The following is a 27316-nucleotide window of genomic DNA, read 5'->3' on the forward strand; positions in this document are numbered from 1 at the left end:
TCGCCTTCCTAATGAAGAAAATGAAGGAAAAATGCTTAATCATATTCATATTTCATAAAACTAAATCCTATATTCTTTTTTAACCTTTACTATTGATATAGTATCTTCTTTGCCTTTGCTTCAAAAATATTACAATATAACTGTTAACAATATTATATAAGTCAAAGAAAGCACTGGGCTAATTGTAATACATAGGCATTTCATGTACTTTAAATCATCAATAAGCTGATTATATATAGATACATCTACAATCAACTGAGAAGATTGCTGTCAGCAATAAGTGACCCCCTCATTCAATCAGCTGAAGACCTTTAAAAGGTCTTCACTTAAAAGTGATTTCAGCATTCAGAGAGAGAATCCTGATCTCTAGTTCAGACAGACAGCTTCTCCTGGGAAACTCAAGGAGGACCTTCATCAGAGTCCCTGGCTTGCAGCCTGCCCTACAGAACTAATTGCCATACATTGTATTTAGCTGTCTCTGCAGTCTCTTATGAAGTGAAACATCCCTGAGTCTTTTTCTGACATTTATGACCTTGACTCTTTTGACGACTATACACATATACAAGTTATTTTGTAATAATCTCCAATTTGGGTGTGTCTTAGATTTCCTTTTGATTAAATTCAATGTTCACCTGAATAACTATTCATTTTAATATTTGTTGAACAGTCATCAATTCTTTCCCTATTGGTTTATAATGTCCTCACTATTGTATAGTAAATTTTGACATGTATGGGTATGTTTCGAAGCTATCTATTCTAATTACACATTTATTTGCCTAAATATCACACTGTTTTAATTAGTATAGCTTCATATCTCTTACCTGCACATTATATCATAGTTATCATTCCCTGAAAACTACATGCTTTCATAATTTTCTGTTTTAGCATAAGATATACCTTTTGGCTAATCGCAACCCTCTAACCTATCAACCAACAACAATAAAAATTCACAAAAATTTGTTATTCTTTTAAGATCCACCCAAACATTTTTTCCACAAAAGTCTTTTCTTTTCTTTTTTTTTTAAGATTTATTTTTTATTTATTTCTCTCCCCTTCTGCCCCTGTTGTCTGCTCTCTGTGTCCATTCACTGTGTGTTCTTCTGTGTCTGCTTGTATTCTTGTCAGTGGCACCAGTAATCTGTCTCTTTTTTGTTACGTCATCTTGCTGCATCAGCTCTCTGTGTATGTGGCGCTACTCCTAGGCAGGCTACAATTTTTTTGTGTGGGACGGCTCTGCTTACAGGGCACACTCTTTGAGCGTGGGGCTCCCCTATATGGGGTACACCCCTGTGTGGCATGGCACTTCTTGCGCTCATCAGCACTGCACATGGGCCAACTCACCACACAGGTCAGGAGGCCCGGGGTTTGCACCATGGACCTCCCATGTGGTAGGCGGATGCTCTATCCGTTGAGTCAAATCTGTTTCCCACAAAAGTCTTCTTCTGAATCTCCCAGAGAATTAGCCTCATCTTTCTGTTCCCTGCCCCCCAAATTTCAAACCTCTACATAATACCACTTAAAAAACACACAATACTGAAATTATCTTTTCATGTCAGTCTCCTTCAGTATACTTGACTTATTCAAGGCATAGTCAGCACATCTAGACTTTGTACTATCAGAAACACAGTAAAGAGTATATAGGTATACAGTTTGGAAAGTATAAAGAAAACCATTAAATGTATGTATATTTTTTAAAAGCAGGATGCCAGTTTGCAGGTGCTGAAAGCCATAGCAGTATCTTTTCAAAGTAAACATATATTAGAGTATCTGAAAAGTGAAAGCACACATACCTTCAGTGTCTTGATCATAGTTGGATCAGTTGACCTGACATAGAAACTCTTCAGATAAGGTTCAAACATACCCTAGATCACAAAAATAAATATATAAATCTATGGTACTGCTGTATTAATTTCTCTCTGAAATTATGTGTTCGCAGTGTACATACCTTTCTTTGAATTGACATAGTTGCTATATTCTGCAGGACAACATACTGCACCTCCCTACAAATTAAAGGAGAAGTTGTGTTAGGTATACTTTTCAACGAATTATCTTTGAGTAAACAGTATGTAAAAGAAAAAGAGTCAACAACAAATTTTATATTGAATGGAACTACTAAATGTAATATCAAAGGTTTTTAAAAAAATCTTAGTTATTTATGTCTTTTATATATTTTTTTCCTAAAAACTGCTAATAAATTAGATTTTGTGTGTTATAAGGAAGAATTAAAAACAATTTAAAAATACTGCATTTCTAAGGTATAAAGCCAATACTGTTGCTACTCTGAACATGTTAAAGAAGTTAACAGTAAAGCTAATGGGGTAAATATGACTGTGGTGTTAGTATAAACTCTGACTGGAGGGATCATTATGTCACTCAACACTGTTTGGAGTTGAAGGCTAGGTTACAAAAGCAGTCATGTTATTTTTATGCCAAATAACTAAGAAATTAAGACAGAACTAAATATGGTGTAGGGATTCATGTAAAAAACTCATTCTAGATTTTCTCAATTTCCCTTGGATTAGCAGTAGAAAAAAATCATTCAAATGATAAAAAGGAAAGAATAGCTAGATATAAAGACTGGGGGGAAAAGGGACAAAAAGGAAATGGTATCTCAATGTCACTAAGGGATGGTAAAAGTCAGTCAAAGGGCTAAAGTTGTGTTATTAAGCTTGAGTTAAGGGCAAAAACAAATACATACTTTTCTTCCAACCCTATAGTGGAAATAGAGAACTCAATGAAAAAAAATTTTAATTTAAAATGACTAGTTATTGCAAAGGTCCAGGGTGAAGTAAATGACTGAAACAGAGATCTATATTATGTTCTTTCATAATCTGTAACAAATGTTCCACAAATTCTGCACACTATCATGATTGTTATGTAAGCTCACAACTTTTCTAAATTTTTTTAAAAACATAGAGCCATTTATAAATGTCTGAAAGACAGATTATATTTGTTCTAAAATCACTTTTGAAAAAATTCAAAAAACAAAACATATATAAAATCATGACCTACCTATTGCTACGAAGTAAGCGCACAAGCGATTTAGAAATAATACCAGCTTCAGATTTTGGTGATATATGCCAGTACAGTTGAGCTACTGCCATAACCACCTAAAAGACAAAGCATGAAAACAACAGGAACTAGGAACACTGGGGTACTCTACAGTTTCAAAATACATTCTTACGTTTTATCACCATTACCGCCTACAAAATTCCCGTGAAGTAAAATGGAATCTGTTGTTACCCTTCAATAGTGGGTTGAATAGTATCTCCCCAAGATTCATGTCTACCAGGAACCCTGGAATGTGTTCTTATTGGAGAACAGTGTCTTTGCAGATGTAATTAATGTAATAATCAAGATGAGACAATATTATGTTAGCATGGGCCCTAAATCCAATTAGTGTGCCCTAAAAGAGACAGAAAAGACAGAGAAGAAGGCAATGTGAAGACAGAAGTAGTGATTGGAGTGATGCACCTACAAGCCAAGGAACGCTAAGGATTGCTGGCAACCACCAGATGCTAGGAGAGATTCTCCCTCAGAACCTTCAGAAGGTCAGTCCTGCTGACACTTAAATTTTGGAATTCTGACTTCCTGAATTGTGAGAGAATAAATTTCTGTTGTTACAAGCCAGCCACTTTGTGGTAATTTGTTATGGTAGTTCTAGGAAACTAATACACCTGTAGAAAAGAAAACAGATTTTAATTGATCTGCCCAATTCTGACAGCCAGGATGTGGTATGGTTCAAGGCAAATTCCAAATTCAATGCTCCTCCTACTGCTGGTACTTACTCTGAGGTTGGGAATTTAAAATAATTTGTAAGCATGCCTTTCCAAAGAAGCCAGATGCTTAAGGATAATAACAGTAGGCTGAGGGAAAGAAAAGTCTGTATATGTAGGTTATAATGAAAGAAAATCCACTACACAATACATTTAAAGTACTGAGTAGAATATGAAATGATCTTCTTTTTTTGTATTATGCAAAACCTTAAAAATAGCCATTGGTTCAAAACCATTTTAAGAGTGATCAGAATTTCTCAATCACAAAATGAATACTATTTGTCCTACATGCCTTTATACTTAGATTCAGAGAGTAAAAGTACAGAACTGCCATTAACAGAGAGAATCAAGTTTAATGTGAGACAACTGTAGGGACAAAGCTACAGAAGTTACATAATCTAGTCTTTGGCTCAGAAGATGTATTAATACTACTTTACTTCTGCTTGATCTATAAAGTTCTAACAAAATATACGTCAGGAATTTAGGTAAGCTTAAAGAGTCTGCCACATATGAAGGTGCTTAAGGTAAAATGAGTTTCTTCTGAAAATAAGAAAAGAATTAAAAAAGACACAGTTTACAGGTTTCTAAATTTACTATTGATTGGCATTTTGTTGTACTTTTTTTACAAGACTGATTCATATCTTTCACACAATATTTGGAAATTTGAGGAGTTCAAGGAGATCACTTGTGATCCAGAGATATACTTTAACTACACAACAAACTTGCCTGAATTTCAAATCTCATAAAACAAGAAAGGCTAAATTAATTACTAACTTAATTTATAATTACATAATAGTCATCTTAAAATAGAACTGATAAATATTTGTATATGATAGGAAAAAACCAATGCTTAATTTTATTTCACAAGTAATAAATTAAATTATTTTATATTATAAACAGTAAGTCCCACATAATTAGATTCTAGCTCCTGCTCAGTATACCAACTGTTCTAATACATTAATTAGGACACTCCCAAATCCAAAAGGGTTTAAATGGTCTTCATTTTTACCAATACTTAACAAATCCAGTTTAAAATTTCTATAATACCCAAAATTAGAAATGTACAGCTTAATTTGTAAAAGTTATGAGGGAAACTTCCATAATTTCAAAATCCAAAAAGACTAAAGATATACAACCTCAAAGACTTTCTATAGCTGCAGTATGCATGTTCATAATAAATACATCCTATAAGCACTTTTCTATTCCTGATCATTCATGTTCCTATCACAGCATCTAGACTATTAAACTAATCTCCTAACATTCTGCTTAAATTATCTCCAATTCAGTCTACAAAGTACTGACTTAATAAGTTTCCTGAAATAAATTTTCAAAGTCTCTCCTGTACTTTGAGATTAAGGTAAACAAATCTATTCACAATCTCTCAAAAGCTAGACTTAACTTATATTTAGCAGAGTACCAAAATACTGGGACAAAGCACAAATTACCTCATTTTGTTTCATTTAAGAACATTTTTGATCAGTAGCTATTTGAACCGTAAGATCAATTTCCAAGGCAACATTACTATAGTAGTAGACCATAACAGAGTGTTAGTTGGCAAATGACAGCTCTCTAACTAGCCTTTGGCTAAGTAGAGGCACATTAAAATTTCAGCATATTTTGTAACATCAGTGAAATAATATTTTTGGTATCACTGTGCATGGTTTCTAAATAATGATTTAAAAATGAAATTCCTCAGTGTAAGCAAAATCTGCTAATTACTTATGTACAAATCTCTAAGCTCTAAATTCTTAAACATATCATGAGAAAATTTACCAATTGGACAGACCATTTCTTTAAGGACATTTTTAATTAAAAAATTTTAAGAATTTGTCTAATAATTCATCAAGTCTTTAGATATAACTTCCATTTAACAGGAAATACAGAATACAGAAGAATAAATTAAATGACAATGTAAAGGAAGGAGACAAACCTAGAAGGACATTCTGCAAGACTTGAGAGGCTTAGAAGTTATAACAACCAGTTATAATAAATTTAGGTACTGGTTTAGATAAACTATCTACAAAGGATAACAAGATAAATTGATCTTAAAATTTAAGATGAAAATTTATGAAATAGAAAGGCAGACAGGAACAGAGGGAAATAGACAAAATACTGTGTATAGTATATAACTATATTGATTTATGCAGAAAAAAGATCTTTAAGGAAATGCATTAAGATACAATAATAAGGATTTATGAGCAATAGGAATGTGATTTATTTATTTATTTTTTTGGTTTTGCTTGTCTGTATTTTCTACCTTTCTATAATTACATGTATTCTTCTGAAATATAAAAAAGGTTATTTAAAACAAAAAGATTTAAAACAACAACAAAATTATGTAGGGCAGAAATATAGATAATTTTAAATTGCTACCTATAAAATCTTACTATGTGTGAGGCACTAAGAGAGGTGATTTTGTTATACTTGAGTCTCTATAGAATACTATCCGGTAGATACCGCTATGGACTGACAGCAGATCAAGAACTCTCAACAATCACCATCATCACAGTAAAGTAAGTAACTGAGAAATATGCATAGTCCTTGGATAAGGGATTATATAATCTAATCAAGTGAAAAACATCTTGTGCATATATTTTAGGAAAAGACAATTAGTGAAACTACAAAGAAGTAAATGAAGCCTATTAAGCATACAATTACTAAACCAGGTATTCTCATCAAAATCTAATCTTGAATACCTGACAATATTTAAGGTTGAAATATATTTAGGCATTATATCTCAGAAATTAGGCTTCCAAATCTATAGTTTGTATTTCACACTGTATTTCCAACTATCCATTACATATTTTTGGAATGTAAACAAATGTACCATTAGCACATTCCCAGGGATGTGGGATGGGACTGGGGAGTTACTATTTGGTGAGTACAGGGTTTTCTGTGCGGGGTGATAAAAGTTTGGGTAGTGAATGCTGGTGTTGGTAGCACAATACTGTGAATGTAATTAATATCACCAAATTGTACACATTAAAGTGGTTAAAATGGGAAATTTTGTGTTGTATATATGTTACTACTAAAAATTTAAAAAGAAAAAGGAATAGACTTATTTACTGAACTTAAATACGTTCAACCACCTTTTTAAAAAATTGTGAATTATTTCTTACAAAGGTTTCAACATACCGCTGCATTCCTGCTCTGAAGCAAAGGCTTGGTATTCCGAATTAATAATCTATGATCTGGATCCATAGCATATGGCTTCTTCCTTTTGTCAGTCTTTTGCTTCTGTTCTTCATCAGACTCATAGAAATTCTTTTCACTGTCTTCTAGACAATCATCCTGTGAGGAAAGAAATCCAAGATTAGTTCAGATCCTCAACAGCCCAAATATTATATATTAGGGCAATCACAGGTAACTATTAAGCACTATCACCCAGAACTCTCTTTCTCTGGAAGTCACAAACACACATTCTTTTCTAGTGTAGGCCATTCTACAATCTGGGAGAGATGTTAACTCTAATGAAAAGGCCCAGAAACCAGGAACAAGTAGCCCCAGATGCTTATCAGAACAGAAACTCTCACTCAGTGGCAGGGTCCTCACCTCTACTGGGGTGATTAAAAACCACATTTATAAACTATAAAGATTTGTCTCTCTTCTCCAATACAAAGTGGGACGTGCCGTGCAGAGTTGCCTTCTACCAACCCTAACCCAGAGCAGTTTTGGTCACCTTGGGTGACCAGTAGTAATAGGACTTCTTTCCCTGCTCTTTGTGCTGTATTAAGTGACAAAGAGATTATCTGCCCTTTCTGGACTCTTCATACTGTGCAAGTAATAAAGAGATCATTTACTAAAATTTTTGTTTTGCCCTGAAGCTGTGTTCTCATGATGCACTGCTGTTAGCAACTTGCTCCACAATACAGTCGCAGAAAACTTTTTTTAAACATCTGCATTAATGATAACATTTGCTGAAGAATACTACTATTGGGGCAATTTTAAATTATTATATATCTATAAGGAATAAAGACTTGCTTTTGCTCATATTTTGTAACACAACATAGCTCATTAGTACCATAGATAATGCCTCAATGATATATTTAGTAAAACTTTGGAAATATGAAATCTCCATCTAAATATCAATAATTTCCCAAAGGGAAAACCTGACCATTATATTCTAAAAAGGCCTATAACATGAGCCTACCTAAAAACTGAAAACTATTACTATAATTGTCAGACACTCTATAACTAGATTGATACGTCATCAGAAAGAAGAGCCTGCTTGAATTATAACACACATAGAAAAAATCTTAATAAAGCTTAATAAAGCCTAACACTAGTGATTGAGTTGATCTATGTGTTGTCAAGGAAAAATCACAGGTTGAGATTTATGAATATCCATAGGAATTGGTCTTATGTTTTTTTTTTTAAAGATTTATTTATTTATCTATTTCTCTCCCCTTCCCCCCCACCCCAGTTGTCTGTTCTCTGTGTCTGTTTGCTGCGTCGTCTTCTTTGTCCGCTTCTGTTGTTGTCAGCGGCACGGGAATCTGTGTTTCTTTTTGTTGCGTCATCTTGTTGTGTCAGCTCTCCGCGTGTGCGGCACCATTCTTGGGCAGGCTGCACTTTCTTTTGCGCTGGGCGGCTCTCCTTACAGGGTGCACTCCTTGCGCGTGGGGCTCCCCTACGCGGGGGACACCCCTGAGTGGCAGGCACTCCTTGCATGCATCAGCACTAAGCATGGGCCAGCTCCATACGGGTCAAGGAGGCCCGGGGTTTGAACCACAAACCTCCCATGTGGTAGATGGACGTCCTAATCACTGGGCCAAGTCCGCTGCCTATGTTTTTGTCTTGAACTCTTCTATCTTTGACAATAAAATGTGCCTATAGGTATTCAGTTCTAAAAATAAGCAAAAGCAAACACACAATAATATCCACATATATCAATTACAACTACTGTTTAGGGATAATGTCCATTATCAAGTACCTGTAATATACTTTCCATTTCGAAGAAGATGGAGTAGCTGTATTTTTCCCTATTCCTCTTGCTAAGTATAACTAAAAACTCTGGATATTTTATACATAACAAACATAAGATGACTCTGAAAAATAAAGAGAAGGCAAACTGGATAGGGGTTTTAGGATTCAAAGAATGACAGAAGAGTAGGTTTTCTCTTTGCCTCATACATCCAAGACTGGTTGCTGGAGAAGGTGGCAACCTAGAAATACCAAAAAGAACAGATAAAAGACCTCCCCCTTCCCCCCAAAAAAAGCCTGCTGTCTCTAGCCTAAGGACCAAAAGAGGGGCAGCCTAGGAAGATGGAAAACTTTTGGGGAAAAAAAAGTGCTCTACTGCAGCCAACACAACAGAAAAAATTATGGTCCCATCCACACAGCAAAGGCCAAGTTGAAGAGCCTAGACTTCCAGTCTTACCAAGTTGTAATGAGGCACCCCAACCAACCACTGGACAGTGTCAGAGAATGCTTAAGAGAGAACAAGACTTTCACCCCATCAAGAGGTAATGAGGACCCCTCCTGATGTCAGTGGATACCACATAGGGAAGTCGGATCTCTAATGACAACCAGCAACGATGAGGCGCCTTCACCAATCCCCACTAGTATGGAGTCAGAGGCCTAGATGGCAGTCAGGAATTGCAGTGCCAACACCCATAGTAACAAAGTCACCTTCGCCATTCTGTGGTGGTAGAAAAGGACACATACGGGAAAGTAAGGAGACACTCTTATCTCTCATAGTCAGTGAACTATCAGACAAAGACTAGTGGGGAACCAGAACTCCCATGGTCACCTTGGGACCAGTAACGAGGAGCATCAACTCCCTCAGGTGTTACTGGAGGCTTAGTGGGGAGCCTGGACTTTCACCCTGACACGGCAGTAATGAGGTCACATCCCTTATCCTTTCCTGCTGAAGTGATGTCAAACAAAGCCACCTAAAGCAGAAGTTTAAAATAAGATGTAGAGTATCATAAGATAATAACAAAAATATCCAGATTTCAATAAAAAAATTCATTCTTCAATAAAAAAATTTAAGAGCTAGGAAGATATCAAAAAGAATTAAAAAAAAGACAATCAATAAATATCAACACTGAGATGATAGGCATGTTAGAATTATTTAATCAAGATTTGAAAGCAGCTATCAAAAAAATTTCAACAAGCGATTAGGAACATCCTTGAAAAAAATGAAAAAAAAAAACACAAACACACTCAGCAAAGAATAAGAAAGTCTAAACAAAGAAAGAGAAGATATAAAGAAGGAAAAAGTGGTACTTTTACGATTGAAATATACAAGCAGGGAAGCAGATGTAGCTCCAGTGATAAGACCTCTGCCTACCATATGGGAGGACCCAGGTTCAATACCTGGGACCTCCTGGTGAAAAAAAAAGAAGAGAAAGTGTGCCTGCACAGTGAGCTGAGTGCTCAGGTGGTGAGCCAGTGCCCGCACAAGTGAGTCACACAGCAAGATGATGATGCAACAAGAGAGATGAAGGGGAGAGTCAAAGTGAAGCGCAGCAGAGACCAGGAACTGAGGTGGTGCAATTGTTCTCTCCACATTAGAGGTGCCCAGGATCGAATCCCTCTGAATACTAGAGGAGAAAGATGAGAGAGAAGACAAAAAAAGAGAAATAGATACAGAAGATCACACAATGAATGGACCCAGACAGCAAAAACAGCAAGGTGGGGGTAGGGGGGGAGGGGAAAACATAAAATAAAATCTTAAAAAAAAAAAAAAAGAAATACACAAGCAATATAATTAAAAACTTGAAGAACTGGATCAAAAGCAGAATGGAAAAAATAATCAGTGAACTGGAACAGAGAACAAAAGAAATTACTCAACCTCAACAAGAGAGAGAAAACAGACTGAGATAGAAAAGAGAAAGAAAATAGCTTCAGGTCTTATGGAACTATAATTGAAAGACTTAACATTCATGTCATCTGACTCCTGGGAGCACAGAAGAAAAAGGATGGAGCTTAAGAAGTCCTTGAAGAAATAATGGCTGAATAATTTCCTAAATTTAGCAAAAGAAATACTATTACAAATATAAGAAGCTGAGCCAGTCCTAAACAGGATAAACGCAAAGAAATCTACAACCAAGACAGATGAGTGCCAAATTTCTGAAAACTAAAGACAAAGAAAAAATCTTGAAAGCATCAAGTTTATCATTAGAAACTATCATGTCCAGAAGGCAGTGGCACAACATAAGGAAGAGAACCATCAACATGCAATCTTATATGCAGCAAAAATATCCTTCAGGAAAGAAGGAAAAAGCAATGTATTTTAAGATAAAAGAAAACTAAGAGGATTTGTCACCAGCAGACCTATCTAAAAAGAATGTCTAAGGAAGTTCGTTAAACAGAAAGGAGACGATAAAAAATGGAAACCTGGAACATCAGGAAGAAAGAACATGGTAAGGAAAACTAATAGGTTTCTTCTCCTCTTGAGAAATTAACAAATTGTATTAGATGGTTGAAGCAAAAATTATAACACTGATACGGATCTACATGCATGCGAAGGACATACTTAAGAAAATTATATTAGAAACTGGTAACAGTAAAGAGATATAAAGGGAGGTGTTAAAATCTTCACATGTGAAGTAGTAACATGATGACATCAGTAGACCATGATAAGTGTGTATAATACTGAGAGTAAACACAAAAAAGCTACATAAACAGATATATTCCAAATCACTATAAATAAATAAAAATGGAATAATAAAAACTGTTCAAATAACCCACAGGAAGGCTAGAGAAAAAAAAGGGAGAAATGAAAAATAGGGAACAAACAGCAAATGAGTAAAACGGCAGGCAAGTTCTAAATATAAATAATTAGGTTAAATATAAATGGTATAAACATACCAACTTAAAAAGACTGGCAAAGTATATTAAAATCCATGACACATCTATATAAGAAACTCACTTCAAATATAAAGATTTAGGCAGGTTTAAATAAAAGGATGGAAAAAGATATAGCATGCAAATATTAATCAAGGGAAAGCAGAAGTAGCTCTAGTAAATTAGATAGAAGTATCTGTGTACCCTTCTGAACACTCAAGGAACAACTGAGTTTGTTGGAATTAGATGAGATAAAAGTGCCTGGAGAGAACTTTTTAGGAGTAATGCTTCCTAAACTTGTTAACTACCTTTTGTTTGGTATTTTATGTTTTGAATTTGAAATACAGTTTGAATTCTTAAAAATCAAATACATTTCAATACAAAGAAAATTACTAGACAGAAGGGGACATTATATAAGGACAAAATTGAGAATCTATTGAGAAGGTTATATACTATATAATTCTATTTACACAACATTCTTCAAATGACAAAATTATAGAAAGGGAGAAAGAGCAGTAATTGCTGGGGGTAAAGGACGATGATCAGGAGAGGCGTGTAGGGTGTAGGACAGGGGAAGGAAATAGTTCACCTATAAATAAAATGACAACATGAGGGATCCTTGTGATGATGGAAATGTTCTGAATATTCACTGTATCAATATCAATATCCTGACTGATATATTATGCTATAGTTTTGCAAGATGTTGCCATTGGGGAAAAGTGGGTAAACAGTACAACAGGTCTCTCTTCATTATTTCTTACAATAACATGTGACTCTATAATTATTTCAAAACAAAGTTTTTTTTCTGTTTTTGTTGTTTTCTGTGTTTGTGTGTGTGTATGTGTGTGTGTGTTTTAGGAAGTACCAGGGATTAAACCTCGGACCCTGTACATGTGAAGCTGGTGCTTAACCACTGAGCTATACCTGCTCCCCAAAACAAAGTTTAATTAAATAAATTCAAGAGCAAAAATCAGTAAGTTAATTAAACACAATTTATATGTCTTTTATCATTTTAATAAGATAACAATAAAGGAAACTGTCTAAAATATTATGGATTAATACCAATAAAGAAGTATTTTTCTCTGGTGAAGTGTTGGTAGATAATGCACAATCCTTATGTAAATCTTAACTTAAATATTACTGGAGAATACTTCTCATCAAAAGGACAACCTTTAGGTCTCTTAGAAGTAAGAATAACTTTTAGTTCAGGTTTTTAAAAGTCCATATTACAAATCTTAACATATTATCCAAACAGAAAAAACTCAAAATTTATACTCTTTGAAAAGATTTTTCAAAAATTAAAAATACCTATCTTCAAAACTAAACTAGAAATTATAACATTATCACTTTGTTTTGGAATACACAATTCAAAACAATCAAACTACTTGTCTCTTAATAGTACTTTTTAAAAAGACTGTAATTGAAATATACTTTTTTCAAGACCAGGCTTACTTTATTGCTCCATTATAGAGTTCCAGGCCAAAGTTTCTTGATAAAGTACACTGGTAAACCAAAAAAATGATACACAAAATAATGATGCTTATTGATTATTAGTAAACCAATAAAATGATGCAGAAAATAATGATGTAAAATATGAATAAAATGATGCTTATGCTTAGATCTTCTAATCAATTAGTCAATTTTAATCAAACAAAAAAGCAAGGCTTCACCTGAAGCTATGATAAGATGAAATTGCTGTTTTAATGAACACAGCATTATAACTAGTAAATAAAACCTTCAAAACACACAAGAAAGACTATTTTTAAAAAGCATTTACTCATTTCATTTCTCCTTCATCATCAATTAACATACTATTTTAGAGTTTAGTTAAACTATTTCAATAAAGGACATATTTTTATTCCTTGGTTGGTTTGCTGTATAAATGTTTAAGATTATGGCAGTAATTTTAGGAAAAAGATGGCAAAGGAGCCATTTTCTTTTATTAGTGTTTTTCCCAGTCACTTGTTTTTTGTAGTTTTAAGATTAAAATACCTTATGTAACTATTAAGAAAATTTTCTACAAATCAGTTCTCCATGACAAATTATAAGACCCGTAAATTAATTCTTTATTGACATTTAACATTACATAAATTATGTAATTTGCTAAAATAAAAGAGATTATTTGAATAGCAATAGAATTATGGGATAACACAAAAATATAGAAAAAGTTACACATTTATAAATAAGTACTTTTGTGATTTAAAATGTGTATATATAAAATTACACATGATGGCAAACACTACTTTTTCCATATTTCTAAAAACTGTTTATATTCAAACCAGACAAAAAAAGCTTCAAAACTTATTTGAAAAATGGGTACCAAAATAAATACATTTTCTTTTTCTTTGAGGTACCGGTCCTGGGAATCGAACTCAGGACCTTGTATGTGAGAAGCCGGTGCTCAACATTGAGCCACGACAGCTCCCCTGAGTTGGTTTTTTCATTTGTTTGCTTGTTGTTTGTTTTTTCTATTTTTACGAGGCACTAGGGACCTCCTATGTGGGAAGGAGGCACTCGACTGTTTGAACTACATCTACTCCCCCAAAAACTTCAAAAAATTTTGTGATTTCTTTAACATGAAAATGGTGTTTTAGAAATACTTTCTGAACAGCTGAAATGAAATTATATATGAAATTTTTACACAAAATTTGTAAGTGGGTGAAGACAGAGCTGAAATGAGTGTGGCCATGAGTAGATGAGTGCTGTATCTAAGTGCTAAGTACATATATGGATTAATTGGGCTATTACCTCAATTAATGGTAGAGTGGGCATCACCATCCCAGATTGGGGAATGAACTATGGACTAAAATAAACTGACTAGTAGTCTACTACAGACTTTTTGTGATTCCAGCAATGGAAGAAACAGCACTGTTATGGAGGCAGTGGTCCACAGATGGTCTGGGGTTAGGAAGAGGGAAAAACAGGTATAATAGAGGGCATTTTCAGGACTTGGGAATCATCCCGAATGCCATTACAATGACAGACACAGGCAATTATATATCTGGCCATAACCTAGAGAAATAGAACTGGACAGAATGTAAACTACAATGTAAACTATAATTCATACTCAGTGGCAATGCTCCAAAATGTGTTTATCAATTGCAATGAATGTACCACACTGATGGTGTTACTAATGTGGGAAAATGTGGTGGTGTAGGGAGCAGGGCATACGGGAATCCCCTATAGTTTCTCTGTAACATTTATGTAATCAAAGTATCTTTTAAAAAATAAAATTTAAAAAGAAAAAAACTGCACACAGCAAATCTTGATGAAGGAGTGTACTTCTGTAACATATAACTAGTAAAAGCGGACTAGTTATATGTAACATAATGCATAACATATATTCTGTAACATATAACGCATAAAAGACAACTTACCCTCAAGTAATATCCAATATTAATAAAGCACTTTCACAAATATCTTGCAAAATTCTCAGAATAACCTCAACGAGGTAAGCAAAGGAGGTATTTACTATTTTTTTTCAAAGATGAAAAAGAGGTAGACACAGCACATGTGAATTATCCAAAATCACAGAGATAATAAGTGGCCAGGATTTGAACTCAGGAATTCTGATTCTCCATCTGTCATCTCTCCCCTATATTACCTTGGCATTTATAATAGTCATGTAACAGATAGTGGATATACCCACTTGCCTTCTGAATTCCAAGATAGTCTGAAGGGCACTAGTACTCCTCTTAAGATTTGTACCTGGACAAAAACAATCTCTGAAGTCTGTTATTCTATCATATATAAAAACTACTCGGAGAGCCATATCATGATAGTCCAGTGCAATCTGAGATACCACAGCAATATATTGGTGGTCTGTCTCCCTGCATTGGGCTAGATGTCCCTGACAAGCCAGAGTGGGTGGGGGATTAGCAATATCATAATCACTCAAATGAGCTATTCTGTATAAATAGCAGACATTATTTACTAGAAAAAAATTCACACTTTTTCCCTAAGAGGCTTGAGCGGCCTTTTGGCTAAGATCACGTGGAAAAATGCATAATTAATAAAACTTTCTTAGTATTTTTCTCCTTCCCTTAAAAAATCAGTTCTATGTAACACAACACAGGGTACGCATATTGGTATGAGATTTTTTTCCCTTCTGTGATGTATTTACTATACTTAACACTTTACATGTTTTATATATCACAGCCCAGTGACCACTATACTACGCAGGTAGAAGTGTTGGTTTGAGAGCCCCTGAACAATGAATCTCTCTCAATATATCAAAATTTCAGAAATAACTCTGCATGGTAACTTTGTATTGTGCCACTATGAAAATTCAGTGTTCAGTTGCCCATACTTCCCATTTCTTATATGTTCAGCTCTAGTATACAAGAAAGCTTTCAGAATGCAGCTGTTAAGTCTAAAGGATCAACATAAAGCAATTTTCAAATTTCCCTGAAATAAAATATAGTCATGAGAGATGTTGAACTTGGGTCTAAGGTTCCAAGTCATGAGAAATAAGGATTCTAATTATTTGAAAACTGATTAACGCAGTGATGGAGAATAAACAAGAAACATTTTTTGTTAAGCAGAATGCATTTTACAGTAGTTCTCATTAAATAATTAGGAAACAAAATTAAAGCCATTTTAAATAGAACTAAACGTGAGTCCTCATGTATTCTCTGCTACGTTAGTTAATCCTTGAAATAGATTATAGCAGATTATATTAAAAGTCTTTTGAATTCAGAAATTGGTAAGTTTAAAATCCTTTAGGAGATAAAAAACAAATGGTTTAGAGCGGAGGTTTTGAAATAATTGTGGCATTCTTGGAAGGACAAAATTTATCAGAAATATTATTTTCAAAATAAAAATTTAGGGAAGCAGAGGTAGCTCAAGTGATAAGGCCTCCACCTACCATATAAGGGGACCCAGGCTAGATCCCTGGGGCCTCCTGGTGAAAAAGAAGAAAAGAAAGTGTGCTTGTATGGTGAGCCAGTGCCCACACAAGTGAGTCACACAGCAAGATGATGATGCAACAAAATAGAGACAAAGGAGAGGGTCAAGGTGAAGTGCAGCGGAGACCAGGAACTGAGGTGGAACAATTGACAGGGAACCTCTCTCCACATCAGAGGTCCCCAAGATTGAATCCTGGTGAATCCTAGAGGAGAAAGACTAGAAGACAAAAAGAGAAATAGATACAGAAGCTCACACAGCAAATGGACACAGACAGCAAAAACAGCAGAGGGGAGAGGGAGGGGAAGAAAAATTTAAAAATAAAAATTTAAGGAGTGGAAGTGGCTCAAGTAGTTGAGTGCCTGTTTCCCACATGGGAGGTCCTGGGTTCAATTTTCCGTGCCTCCCAAAAACAAAAGCAAACAGTGAGCAAACAAACGATAAAAACAACCCAGGGAGTGTGGCAGTCTGATACAGTTACGATTTCCAAAAATAGATATTGGATTATGTTCATAAACTGGTCTGTACCTGGGCATGATTAAATTATGATTAGGCTTTGACCGGGTCACTTCAGATAAAAAGCATAGCAAAGGATAGAATTGAAGCTTTTTAAGGTTGGAGTTTTGATTTGGAGTTTGATGCTGGGGTCTTCAGCTGGAGCCCTGGGAAGTAAGCACACAGAGGAAAGAGAAGCAAGCCCTGGGAAGAAAGGACCTGAACTGGGAGAAAAACACAGAGGAATAGAGATGGCTCTTTAGACACAGCGGAAACCCTGGGGCCATTCACCTGATAGTCTACAGCTGACCTTGTGGAGAGAGGCAAAGCCTAGGAAGCCTCAGAGTCTACAGATGACCTTGTGGAGAGAACAAAAGACCTGAGCCTGGAGAGAAGCAAAACCTGGGAAAAGAGGAACCTAGGAAGCCTGAACCCTGGCAGAAATGGGTGGCCATCTTGCTCCAACACATGAAAATAGACTTTGGTGATGGGGGAAGTAACTTATACTTTATGGTCTATTATCTGTAAGTTCCTACCCCAAATAAACACCCTTTATAAAAACCAACTGATTTCTGATATTTTGCATCAGCAACCCTTTGGCTGACTAATACAGGGAGCAGATGTGGCTCAGTAGTTGAGTGCTGATTTTCCACATATGAGATACAAGGTTCAATTCCTGGCCCCAATATCTTAAAAAAAAAAAAACCTTATAGGTATCTCTAATGAAACATTAAAAACAAAATGCCTGTACTCTGGATAAAGTCAGGGTCGGGAGCTAGGGCTCTAAGAAACAACAATTTTTTCTTTAAAAATGCTGGATTATAAATATTTCTTTGTATAAAACACAAAATTTTATACAGGATCCAGGGAAACGGCTGTGGCTCAATCAGATGAGCTCCTATCTACCATATGGGAGGCCCTCAGTTCGCATCCCGGGGCCTCCATGTGAAGGCAGGCTTGCCCGCACGCGCCTGGCCCACAGACACTGTGGAGAGCTGACTCAGCAAGGTGACGCAACAAAAAGAAGGGAGACAAGTGAGAACACAGAAGAGACTGCAGCAACTGGACACAGAGAGCAGACAGCAAGCAAGCTGTAAGGGGGAGGTGGGAATAAACAAATACAGACACAAGGGGGGAGATAAAAAAATTTTTTATACAGATCCATTTATTCTTCATTATTTCCAAAATACTCATATATCTAAATTAAAGGGGACCCTTGAGCTGTAAGAAAAAAGCTATATAACAAAGTTGTTTTTAAAAAATCTTCCTGGTCCTCTAGTTATCTAATTAAGGTCTTTTAGGGTAAAGGGCCTAAAATTTCCTAACTTCTCAAGTTATCTCAATTAAATATTTGAATTAAATGATTCTTAAATAGAATACCACTAAAACAAAATATTAAAAAATACAGACTAAACCCAACACAATGGCTAAAATTAATAAAAGTAAAACTACCAAATGCTGACAGGACTAGGCCCCATCCTGAGCTCCCGTAACAGCCACAACTTGCAGAAGCTGCAAGTTTATTAGTAACCTGCCCCATTGTAGAAGTGTGAGCAGCCATTTACTCAGAAGGAGCCACATCCCATGACATAGAACAGCCCCCCATCCTGAGCCTACATGTCCAGATACAGTTTATTTCCTCACAAGAATAGACAAAGAATCCACATGACCCCATCACCACTCCCGCACCCCTAGAATTCACTGCCCCTAGCCCACCACCCCCTAGCCATCCCTTAGGCCCTCGGGTCTTATCCAAGCCCCAACCTAATCCCACTAACTAAGCATGTTCCTGCCTATAGATGTCCTGTATAAATTCATGACTGCCTTTGCCAGGAGTGGGCTGAAGCTTATTCTTCAGACCCCCTCCATTGGGAGAGCTTCCCAATAAATCCTTGCCTATAATTGCTGGTCTCCGTGTCTCAATTGTCTCACTCTGACATCTAACACTGACAAAGATGTGGAGCAACCAAAATATCCATACACTGTTGTTGGGGAGTGTAACACAATACAATCACTTTGGGAAAAAGTCTGGCAATTTTTTGTAAATCTAAAATACATCTACCCTACAACCCAGCAATTCTATATCTAGGTTTAATGCAAGATATATGAAAGTGAATCTCCACAAAAAGACTTGTACAAGAATGTTCACAACGGATTTATTCATAATAGCCAAAAATACTGGATACAGTCCAAGTAATTCACATGAGAATGGATAAACTGTGATTTAGTCACACAACAGAATACTATTCAGCATTCCACTCAACAATAAAAATGAAAGAATTACTTATATCTGAAACAACATAGATCTAAGTCAAAAATATTATGCTCTATGAATAAAAAGATACCCAAAAGAAATGATTCTAATTATGTGAAGTTCTACAAGTAATCAAAAGACAAATATCAACATTTTCATGTTTATGCATGGTCAGGGCTTTCTGAGAAAAGAATGCTGGCAACTTAGGTTTAACAGGTAAGTGAATGGCAAACAAGTTTTGGAAATTAAAGTTTTGGAAGAGAAAGTCCTGTAGAGAGGTTTATACAGGTTTATCTCACCTGATGCCATTCATTTACATTCCAAAGGGTAAGGACATAAAGTTATTTCCTTACTATTCTCAGAGAAAGAGGAGTTGTTTACTTTAGAAAGATAAATCACTATCCAGCTCTGTGGAAGGGAGAAAGAGCAGACGTGAAAGCAGTTTTACATATGCTCTGAGATTGATAATTTTGAGGCTACTCTCCAGTGGTACAGACCACCCCATATATGCAAGAGACAACTGCCCTCATCACATCACCCCAAAGACTAAAGCAAGGGAATCAGGGATAGGACGAAGTGAAACAGCCATAAGAATTTTTCTCAGAATACTTTTCATTTCAGTCCATTTAGTCTAATATCAATATTACATATTATAATACATAATAAATATCTCAATAGCTGACCGTTAATTATTCTTTCATGACTTCAAACTTTCATTAAATTATTGTGGAGAATGTAAAAGACAATGTTGATGGCTCTCAATAGCCAATGCCCACTGTAAAATATATTATTCCTTAATAACAGAGATTTTCTATAGGGATCAAACACCCAGATGCTTCAAAAGAAGCCAAGTTCCTTCCCAATCAACGTTAGTCTAATCAATGTAATACATTCCCCTTGTAACTGATGGATTTTAGGAATGAGTATATAATACAATTCTGCTTAACAGGAAATAATGGGAAATGTGAGGAAAGTAGGGTATGGGGAATTGTGTGGGAATGTTTTACTTTCACTTAAGCATGAAGACATCTGACTTGTTGCTGAGATACACTTCACAGACTTATAGTTTCAGTTTCCAGTAATGATGGAATAATTTCATTGGATTAATCTACAGGGAAATTATTTTTAAAATCAACAATTTAAAGGTAGTGGAGAACAATCAAAAGTAGGTAAAAACTAGAAGGGTAAAAAAAATGTAATTGCTGGATGAGAGATTTGTGAGTTTGTAGCTTTTTGCCTGAGGGCACTTCCCAGTCCCATAAAACACTATGAAAGTTATAGCCTTATTTGCCAAGGTGTCAGAGAATAGACCTCAACTGAAGCAAGATATCAAAAAGAAGAGGCAGAGACAAAGATTATAAAGTTGCTATTATAATTATGGTCAATATATTAGCGGCGATATAGTCATACTGAATGACTAGATAAGGAATCTTAGTAGGGAAAATGCCCTATTAGGAAAAAAAAAAAAAAAGGAAATTCTAGAGCTGAAAAATACATTAAAATAAAATGAAAAATATATTGGAGCAGTATAACAGGAGACTGAAGGCTGCAAAAGAGTCAAAAAGCTTGAAGGTAAATCAACAATTTATTAAATCTGAAGAAAAAAACAGGAAACAAGTAAATAACAATGAACAGAGTCTTAGAGTCACATACAAAATATTCATAATTGGAGTCCCAGACTGCAACAAAAGAGCAAATGGCGCGCGCGCGTACACACACACACAAATGATCTGAAGATATAAAACCTGGAAAAAAACCTCCAAAAAGTATTAAAAACAAACCAAGTTTGCAGACCCAGGAAACTCATCAACCCCAAAACAAGATACATAAAAAGAAAACTACATGTATGCATATTGTAGAGTCCAATTTGCTCAAAAATTTGGAAGTGGTTAAAAAAAAAGTGAAAAATTTGGAAGATAAAAATGACCTATTATATGCAGAGGAACAGTAATATAAATAATGGCTTACTACTGAACAGAAACAATGGAGCCTAGGAAATGATGGAAAAATATCCTTGAATTATTGAGGCAAAAAAGCTGTCAACCAAAAATTCCATATTTGGCAAAATGATTCTTCAAAACAAGGGTAGAAAGCAAGACATTTTTCAAATAAATGAAATGAAAAATTTATACCCAGGAGATCTGTATTAAAATAAATACTTCAGGGAAGCAGACATAGCTCAACTGATAGAGCGTCTGCCTACCATATGGACGGTCCAGGGTTCTAGACCCAGGGCCTCCTGACCCATGTGGTAAGCTGGTCTATGCACAATGCTACCATGTGCAAGGAGTGCTGTGCCACGCAGGGGCGCCCCCACGTAGGGACCCCCAAGCACAAGGAGTGTACCTGCAAGGAAAGCCACCCAGTGTGGAAAAAAAATGCGCAGCCTGCCCAGGAGCAGCACCACACACATGGGAGAACTGATGCAGCAAGATGACAGAATCAAAAAGAGACACAGTTTCCCAGTGCTGCCTGATAATACAAGTGGACACAGAAGAACAAACAGCGAATGGACACAGAGAGCAGACAACAGGGAGGAAGGGGAGAGAAATAAATAAAATAAAATCTTAAAAATAAATAAATAATACATACATTCATACATACATACTGTAAGAAAATTTTCTAGTGGAAGAGAAATAATAACAGATGGCAACTCAGAACTCTATAAAGGAATAAAAGCACAAGAAACTGTACATAAATCCCATATGTTAGGTGAAAGAGTACATTAACTCAAGTAGATTATGATCAGTTAAAAATGCATATTGTAACACCTAGAATGGCAGGCAAAAAATAAAGATGTATAACAAAAAAGCACAAAGAAGAATTAAAACAAATCCAGAAATGCCTTTATTTACTCAAAAGAAGGACAGATAGGAACGGAGCAACAATAACTAAAACCATAAATAGAATACAAACAGTAAAATGGTAGACAGAAAAAGCAACCCTATCATTAACTATTCTAAATGAAAATAGACTACAGAAATGTTTAGCATTAAATAAGCAAAATCTAGTATCTGATTGAAGCTTTTACTTTCAAAATCTAGGAAAAAACCCATATCAAACCCAAAATAAGGGGAAACGGACTTTGGCCCAGTGGTTAGGGCGTCCGTCTACCACATGGGAGGCCCGCGGTTCAAGCCCCGGGCCTCCTTGACCCGCATGGAGCTGGCCCATGCGCAGTGCTGATGCGCGCAAGGAGTGCCGTGCCACACAGGGGTGTCCCCCGTGTAGGGGTGTCCCCCACGTAGGGGAGCCCTACGCGCAAGGAGTGCACCCATAAGGAGAGGCGCCCAGCGCGAAGGAGGGAGCAGCCTGCAGAGGAATGGCGCTGCCCACACTTCCCGTGCCGCTGACGACAGCAGAAGCGGACAAAGAAACAAGACGCAGCAAAAAGACACAGAAAACAGACAGCTGGGGGAGGGGAGGGGAATTAAATAAATAAAATAAATAAATCTTTAAAAAAAAAAAAAAAACCCAAAATAAGGAGGAGAATAGTAAAGAACAGAAATCAATGAAACACAAAACCAAAAATAATAAAGAAAAAGAATGAAAATAAGATTTGGTTCTGATAAACTGATAAACATCTAACTAGACTGATCAAGATTACAGGAAAGATGACACAAATTACCAATATCAGGTACAAGAGTGAACATTACTAAAAATTCTATACATATTAGATGGAAAATAATAATAAAACATTATGCCAATATATTTGACAACTTAGATAAAATGGAAATATTCCTTAGAAGACATTAATCATAAAAACTGACTCAAAACACAGAAAATTTGTGTAGATATTTAAAAACTAAACCTTTACACAAAGTTCTAGACCTAGATGGTTTCTTTCACTGGGAAATTTGAATGAAGAAATAACACCAATTCTATACAAACTCATTTAAAAATTAATAATAATGAGAGGAGGTATGTAGAATGCTGATATCTGATATCAAACCAAAGACACTACAAGAAAAGAAAACATGAACACAGAATCAAATTCCTTCACAAAATAATAGCAAAATGAATCCACATGGACAAGTGGGTTTATCTCAGGAAAGCAAGGTTGGTTGAAAATTTAAAAATCACACTGTGTAATTCACCATAAAAAAAAAAGAAAAAGAGAAAAGACAAGAAAAACCATAGCTATCTGCAATATGAGTCAACAGAAGTTCAAAAACCTGGAGGAAACTCCTCCCCAAAGTTCTAAGCAGTGAAGAAAGGATGAGGAAAAAAAAATCACAAAACAAATTCTACCCATCTTCCAATGAGCAAGTCTATCCTTATAAAACCATATTAATTCTGGATTGCCAACACATAATGATAGAAGTACGATAGGGTATAGCTATTACACATCTAAGTTTTCTGCTTTCGTATTATCACAGATCTTAACTGCTAAATGGCCTAGAGAGACAAAGATGAATATATGGCAAGGAATATGTTTAGGAGCTGTAAGAGGGATTGTACTGTCACCACAGTTTACACACTGAGCAACACTATGCAGAGAGTACGAATATGAGCTCTAGAACTACACAGCCTAAATTTTTTATCCTGATAGTGTTACTTATTGGCTGAAGATACCTTGAACAAGATACTTATCTCTTTGTGTCTCAATCTCCTCATCTATAAAATAGGGATAATATGATTTAACCAGTAAATATTTATAGACTCCTCAGAACAGAACCTAATATTCAGTAAATGTTCAATAAACATTAGCTATTTTTATCATTACTACATAAAAACCACTAATCCACAAATAACACTTAAAAGCGTGACTTCCAAGTATTAAAGACAAGGAAGATGATTTACCTTTCTCCTGAAGAAAAAGAAAATCTTTAGCAAAATACTGGAAAGCACATAAATTTATATTAATAACTTCTTGTAGTAGAAAGTCAAATATATTGCACAGAATGATTAAATAAAAAGTAGTGTCTGCCATCTCAGGTTGCAACATACCTTTGACAATTCTCTTATGCATTTTTATTATTTTTAAATATACAAAGCACATTAAACATTTTTGTCCTGAAATGTATATAGCATCTGTAATAATTTTTTTCAGCACTTCTGAAAGATATGTGATTTTTTCTGTCTTTTTATTCATAAAAGACTTTAAATTTCTTTTACAGCATAGTAGCTATCAAATGCTATCACTTGTTACAGTTTTTTCACTTTCCAGACCGGGAGAGATAGCACCTAGTAAGCATGATAGTTTATTAAGTGTGTAGCACCTCCAGCAAAAAAATAACAGCATTGTGACTTTTAAAAATAACCAATATTTGATTCTCTTCCATGTCTGGGTTACAAAGGATTACATTCCCACTTCCTTGAAGTTAGGCATGCTTATATGCTAGTTCTGGCCAATGTAGGGGGAGAAGTAATCTGTGACATTTCCAGGTCAAAATATTTAATAGTGGGAGCTCAATTCTCCAGAATTCTCTTTCCCCTGAGTCTACAACAGACAATGTTCCAGGTGGGAAGAATATCAGCCTGAGACCCAGGGAGAAAACAATGTGGGACAGAGCCCAGCCTACCCAGAAGTTCCTACCTAGGGTTCAGAATTAAGTCTCAATGACCTAACGCAGAGGCAGCAAACTTTTTTGTAAAGGGCCAGATAGTAACTATTTCAGACTTTGTAGTCCAGACAGTCTCTATAGTACAAAAGCAGCCATAGAAAATAGGTAAAGGAATGAGGACAGCAATGTGCCACTTATATTTTATTTATGAGACAGGGAACAAAAAGGATTTGTCCCATGACCAGATCCTTTCCCAATGCATATATTATATGTAATAAACCTAATGTCTGCAGTTAGAATGGTAGTAGTTACCTAGATTCTTGAGAATTTAGAAAACGGTAACTCAAGTGATTTTGTTCTGTAGTTCAGCTGAGGAAACCTGGGGGAGAGAGAAGATAGGCTATCCTAGGCTGCACTTATTGAAAGTTACTTAAAAAAAAAGGTATAAAATAGAATCTATCATTCCACATCCATACAGCTGTACCAGTTGTTTATTCTGATTGGTCAGTGTCCATGTCAGGCAGACATTAAATTATTTGAAGTATTAATACCACTGTCAAATAAAGTTATGTATCTACTCAACAACCAGTATGGTTTTACCTCAGGGACACTGTAAATCCTCTAACTTACTGAAGAGCAAGTATTTACATGATGCACTGTGGGAACACAGGCTCAGGCACAACAGAGACTGTCAACAAAGATCACTTATATAGCACAAAGGGTCTGAAAGAGCAGGGGAAGAAAGAAGAAGGTCACAATCTAATGGTATAAATGTAAAAATAAAAGATTCTAGAAAAGCATGGCCCTTACTTCTTGAGAATGTTTATTAATAACCCTACCTCTCAAACTCTGGATGGTAGAAAACTGATGGGGTCTACCAGCTTTTCTCTCTACTAGGGGTAGACTGAGGTGGAAAGGAGTGTGGCAGAGCAAATGGGTTCTGAGAAGTAGATGGGGAAGAAAGAGCAAGGCTAGCTCCCTCTCTGAAAGCAGTGAAAGATCTGAGGTAGCACTATCTAATAGAAGTTTCTATTAGACAGAGTGATTAATGGCACTGTCTCACATACTAGGCAATAGCCACATGTGGCTACTAAGTACTTGAAATGTGGCCAGAGCAATGGAAGAATTAAATTTTTCATTTAAGTTTCATTACATAGTAAACTTAAATAGCCACACGTGGCTAGCAGCTAGTATGTTTGACAGCACAGTTCTTGAGTTATAAAATGAATATAGACGAATGATTTAAAGATTAAGAATATTTCTCCTTAAGAATGTACTCAGTGCTGAGAACACTAGTATTGGGGGAATTTGAGAGACTTTCAGTGGAAAAAAAAGTCAGGGATTCTAAAAATTCAATCTCTGCTGACAATGAATTTACTATACCTCCAATTATGCCCTTCCCCAAATGCACTAAGGCTATAGTAACAAAAAATAATAAGGAAAAAAATAACCCATCTCACATGGAAACAGAGAATAATAAATTGTCTTTAGATGTAGTGAGACAGAATCAGGAAAGTACTAACACTACATCATAACAAATGACATCTGTACTAGAGCTTCAGAATCCTATGCCATAAAGAAAGAGCATAATAATTATGCAGCATATTCATAGCACAAAGAAAAAGAAAAAAAAAACATGCAAAAGACACATAAAGAAACCAATCTGGAAAGTAAATTCTCCAATAAGTTATGAAGAACAAGAATTCAAGAATACACACATTCAAACATGAAATGATAAAACTATAGAAAAAAAGAAATTTGAGATTGAAAACCTGAGAAAATACACTGAAAAGCAAAGGAATTATCACCACAGAATCATGAAGAGAATTAAATCAAAACTTTAAGAAAAGATCAGACAACTAAAAGTCAAATTATTCACAATGGAAAGATAATATGAATACAAATTAAAAGATATTAAAGTAATTTTCAAAAACAATGACAGATTTGGTAGACAAGGATTATAAAGTAGGATAATTGGTATTCTTAAAGTACATAACTGACAAAGGGATCAGAAAATTTCAAACATTTAAGAACAAAAAATGAAAAGGAAAAGAAATTTCCCTTAAGAGGAAGTAAATCTGCAGATAATAAAGAACAATCCACATTGCAATGTAAGATAATCATCAAAGTATTTCTTAAAAAAGAGATTTCTAGGAAGCTGATTTGGCCCAAAGATGGGGTGTCTGCCTACCACACAGGAGGTTCAAGGTTCGAACTCAGGGCCTCCTGACGTGTATGGTGAGCTGGCCCATGCGCAGTGCTGATGAGCTCAAGCAGTGCCATGCCACTCAGGAACACAAGAAGTGTCCCCTGCATAGGGGAGCCTCATGTGCAGGGGGTGCGCCTGTAAGGAGAGGCGCCCAGCATGAAAAGGAGTGCAGCCTGCCCAGGAATGGCGCTGCACATGCAGAGAGCTGACGCAGCAAGATGATGCAACAAAACGAGACACAGATTCCAGATGCCACTGACAAGAAGGCAAGCAGACACAAAGGAATGCACAGTGGATGGACACAGAGAGCAGACAACTGGGGGGGAAGGAGAGGAGAGAAATAAATAAAAAATAAACCTTAAAAAAAAAAGATTCA

General features: G+C 35.6%; 1 protein-coding gene across 2 annotated transcripts in view; it reads right to left on the reverse strand.

Annotated features, from left to right (window-relative positions):
- The window catches only part of AP3B1 (adaptor related protein complex 3 subunit beta 1), a 327202-nt gene that overhangs the window by 151288 nt on the left and 148598 nt on the right, over window positions 1-27316 (reverse strand). For both annotated transcript variants that reach the window (XM_058275208.1, XM_071208678.1), the window contains exons 8-11: window positions 6912-7067; window positions 3013-3110; window positions 1946-2000; window positions 1791-1862 (exon numbers count right to left, since the gene is read on the reverse strand). In XM_058275208.1, the coding sequence (XP_058131191.1) occupies window positions 1791-1862; window positions 1946-2000; window positions 3013-3110; window positions 6912-7067 (381 nt within the window). The remainder of the gene's footprint in view (window positions 1-1790; window positions 1863-1945; window positions 2001-3012; window positions 3111-6911; window positions 7068-27316) is intronic.

Source organism: Dasypus novemcinctus, chromosome 2 (assembly GCF_030445035.2).
Source record: "Dasypus novemcinctus isolate mDasNov1 chromosome 2, mDasNov1.1.hap2, whole genome shotgun sequence".
Taxonomy (NCBI): domain Eukaryota; kingdom Metazoa; phylum Chordata; class Mammalia; order Cingulata; family Dasypodidae; genus Dasypus; species Dasypus novemcinctus.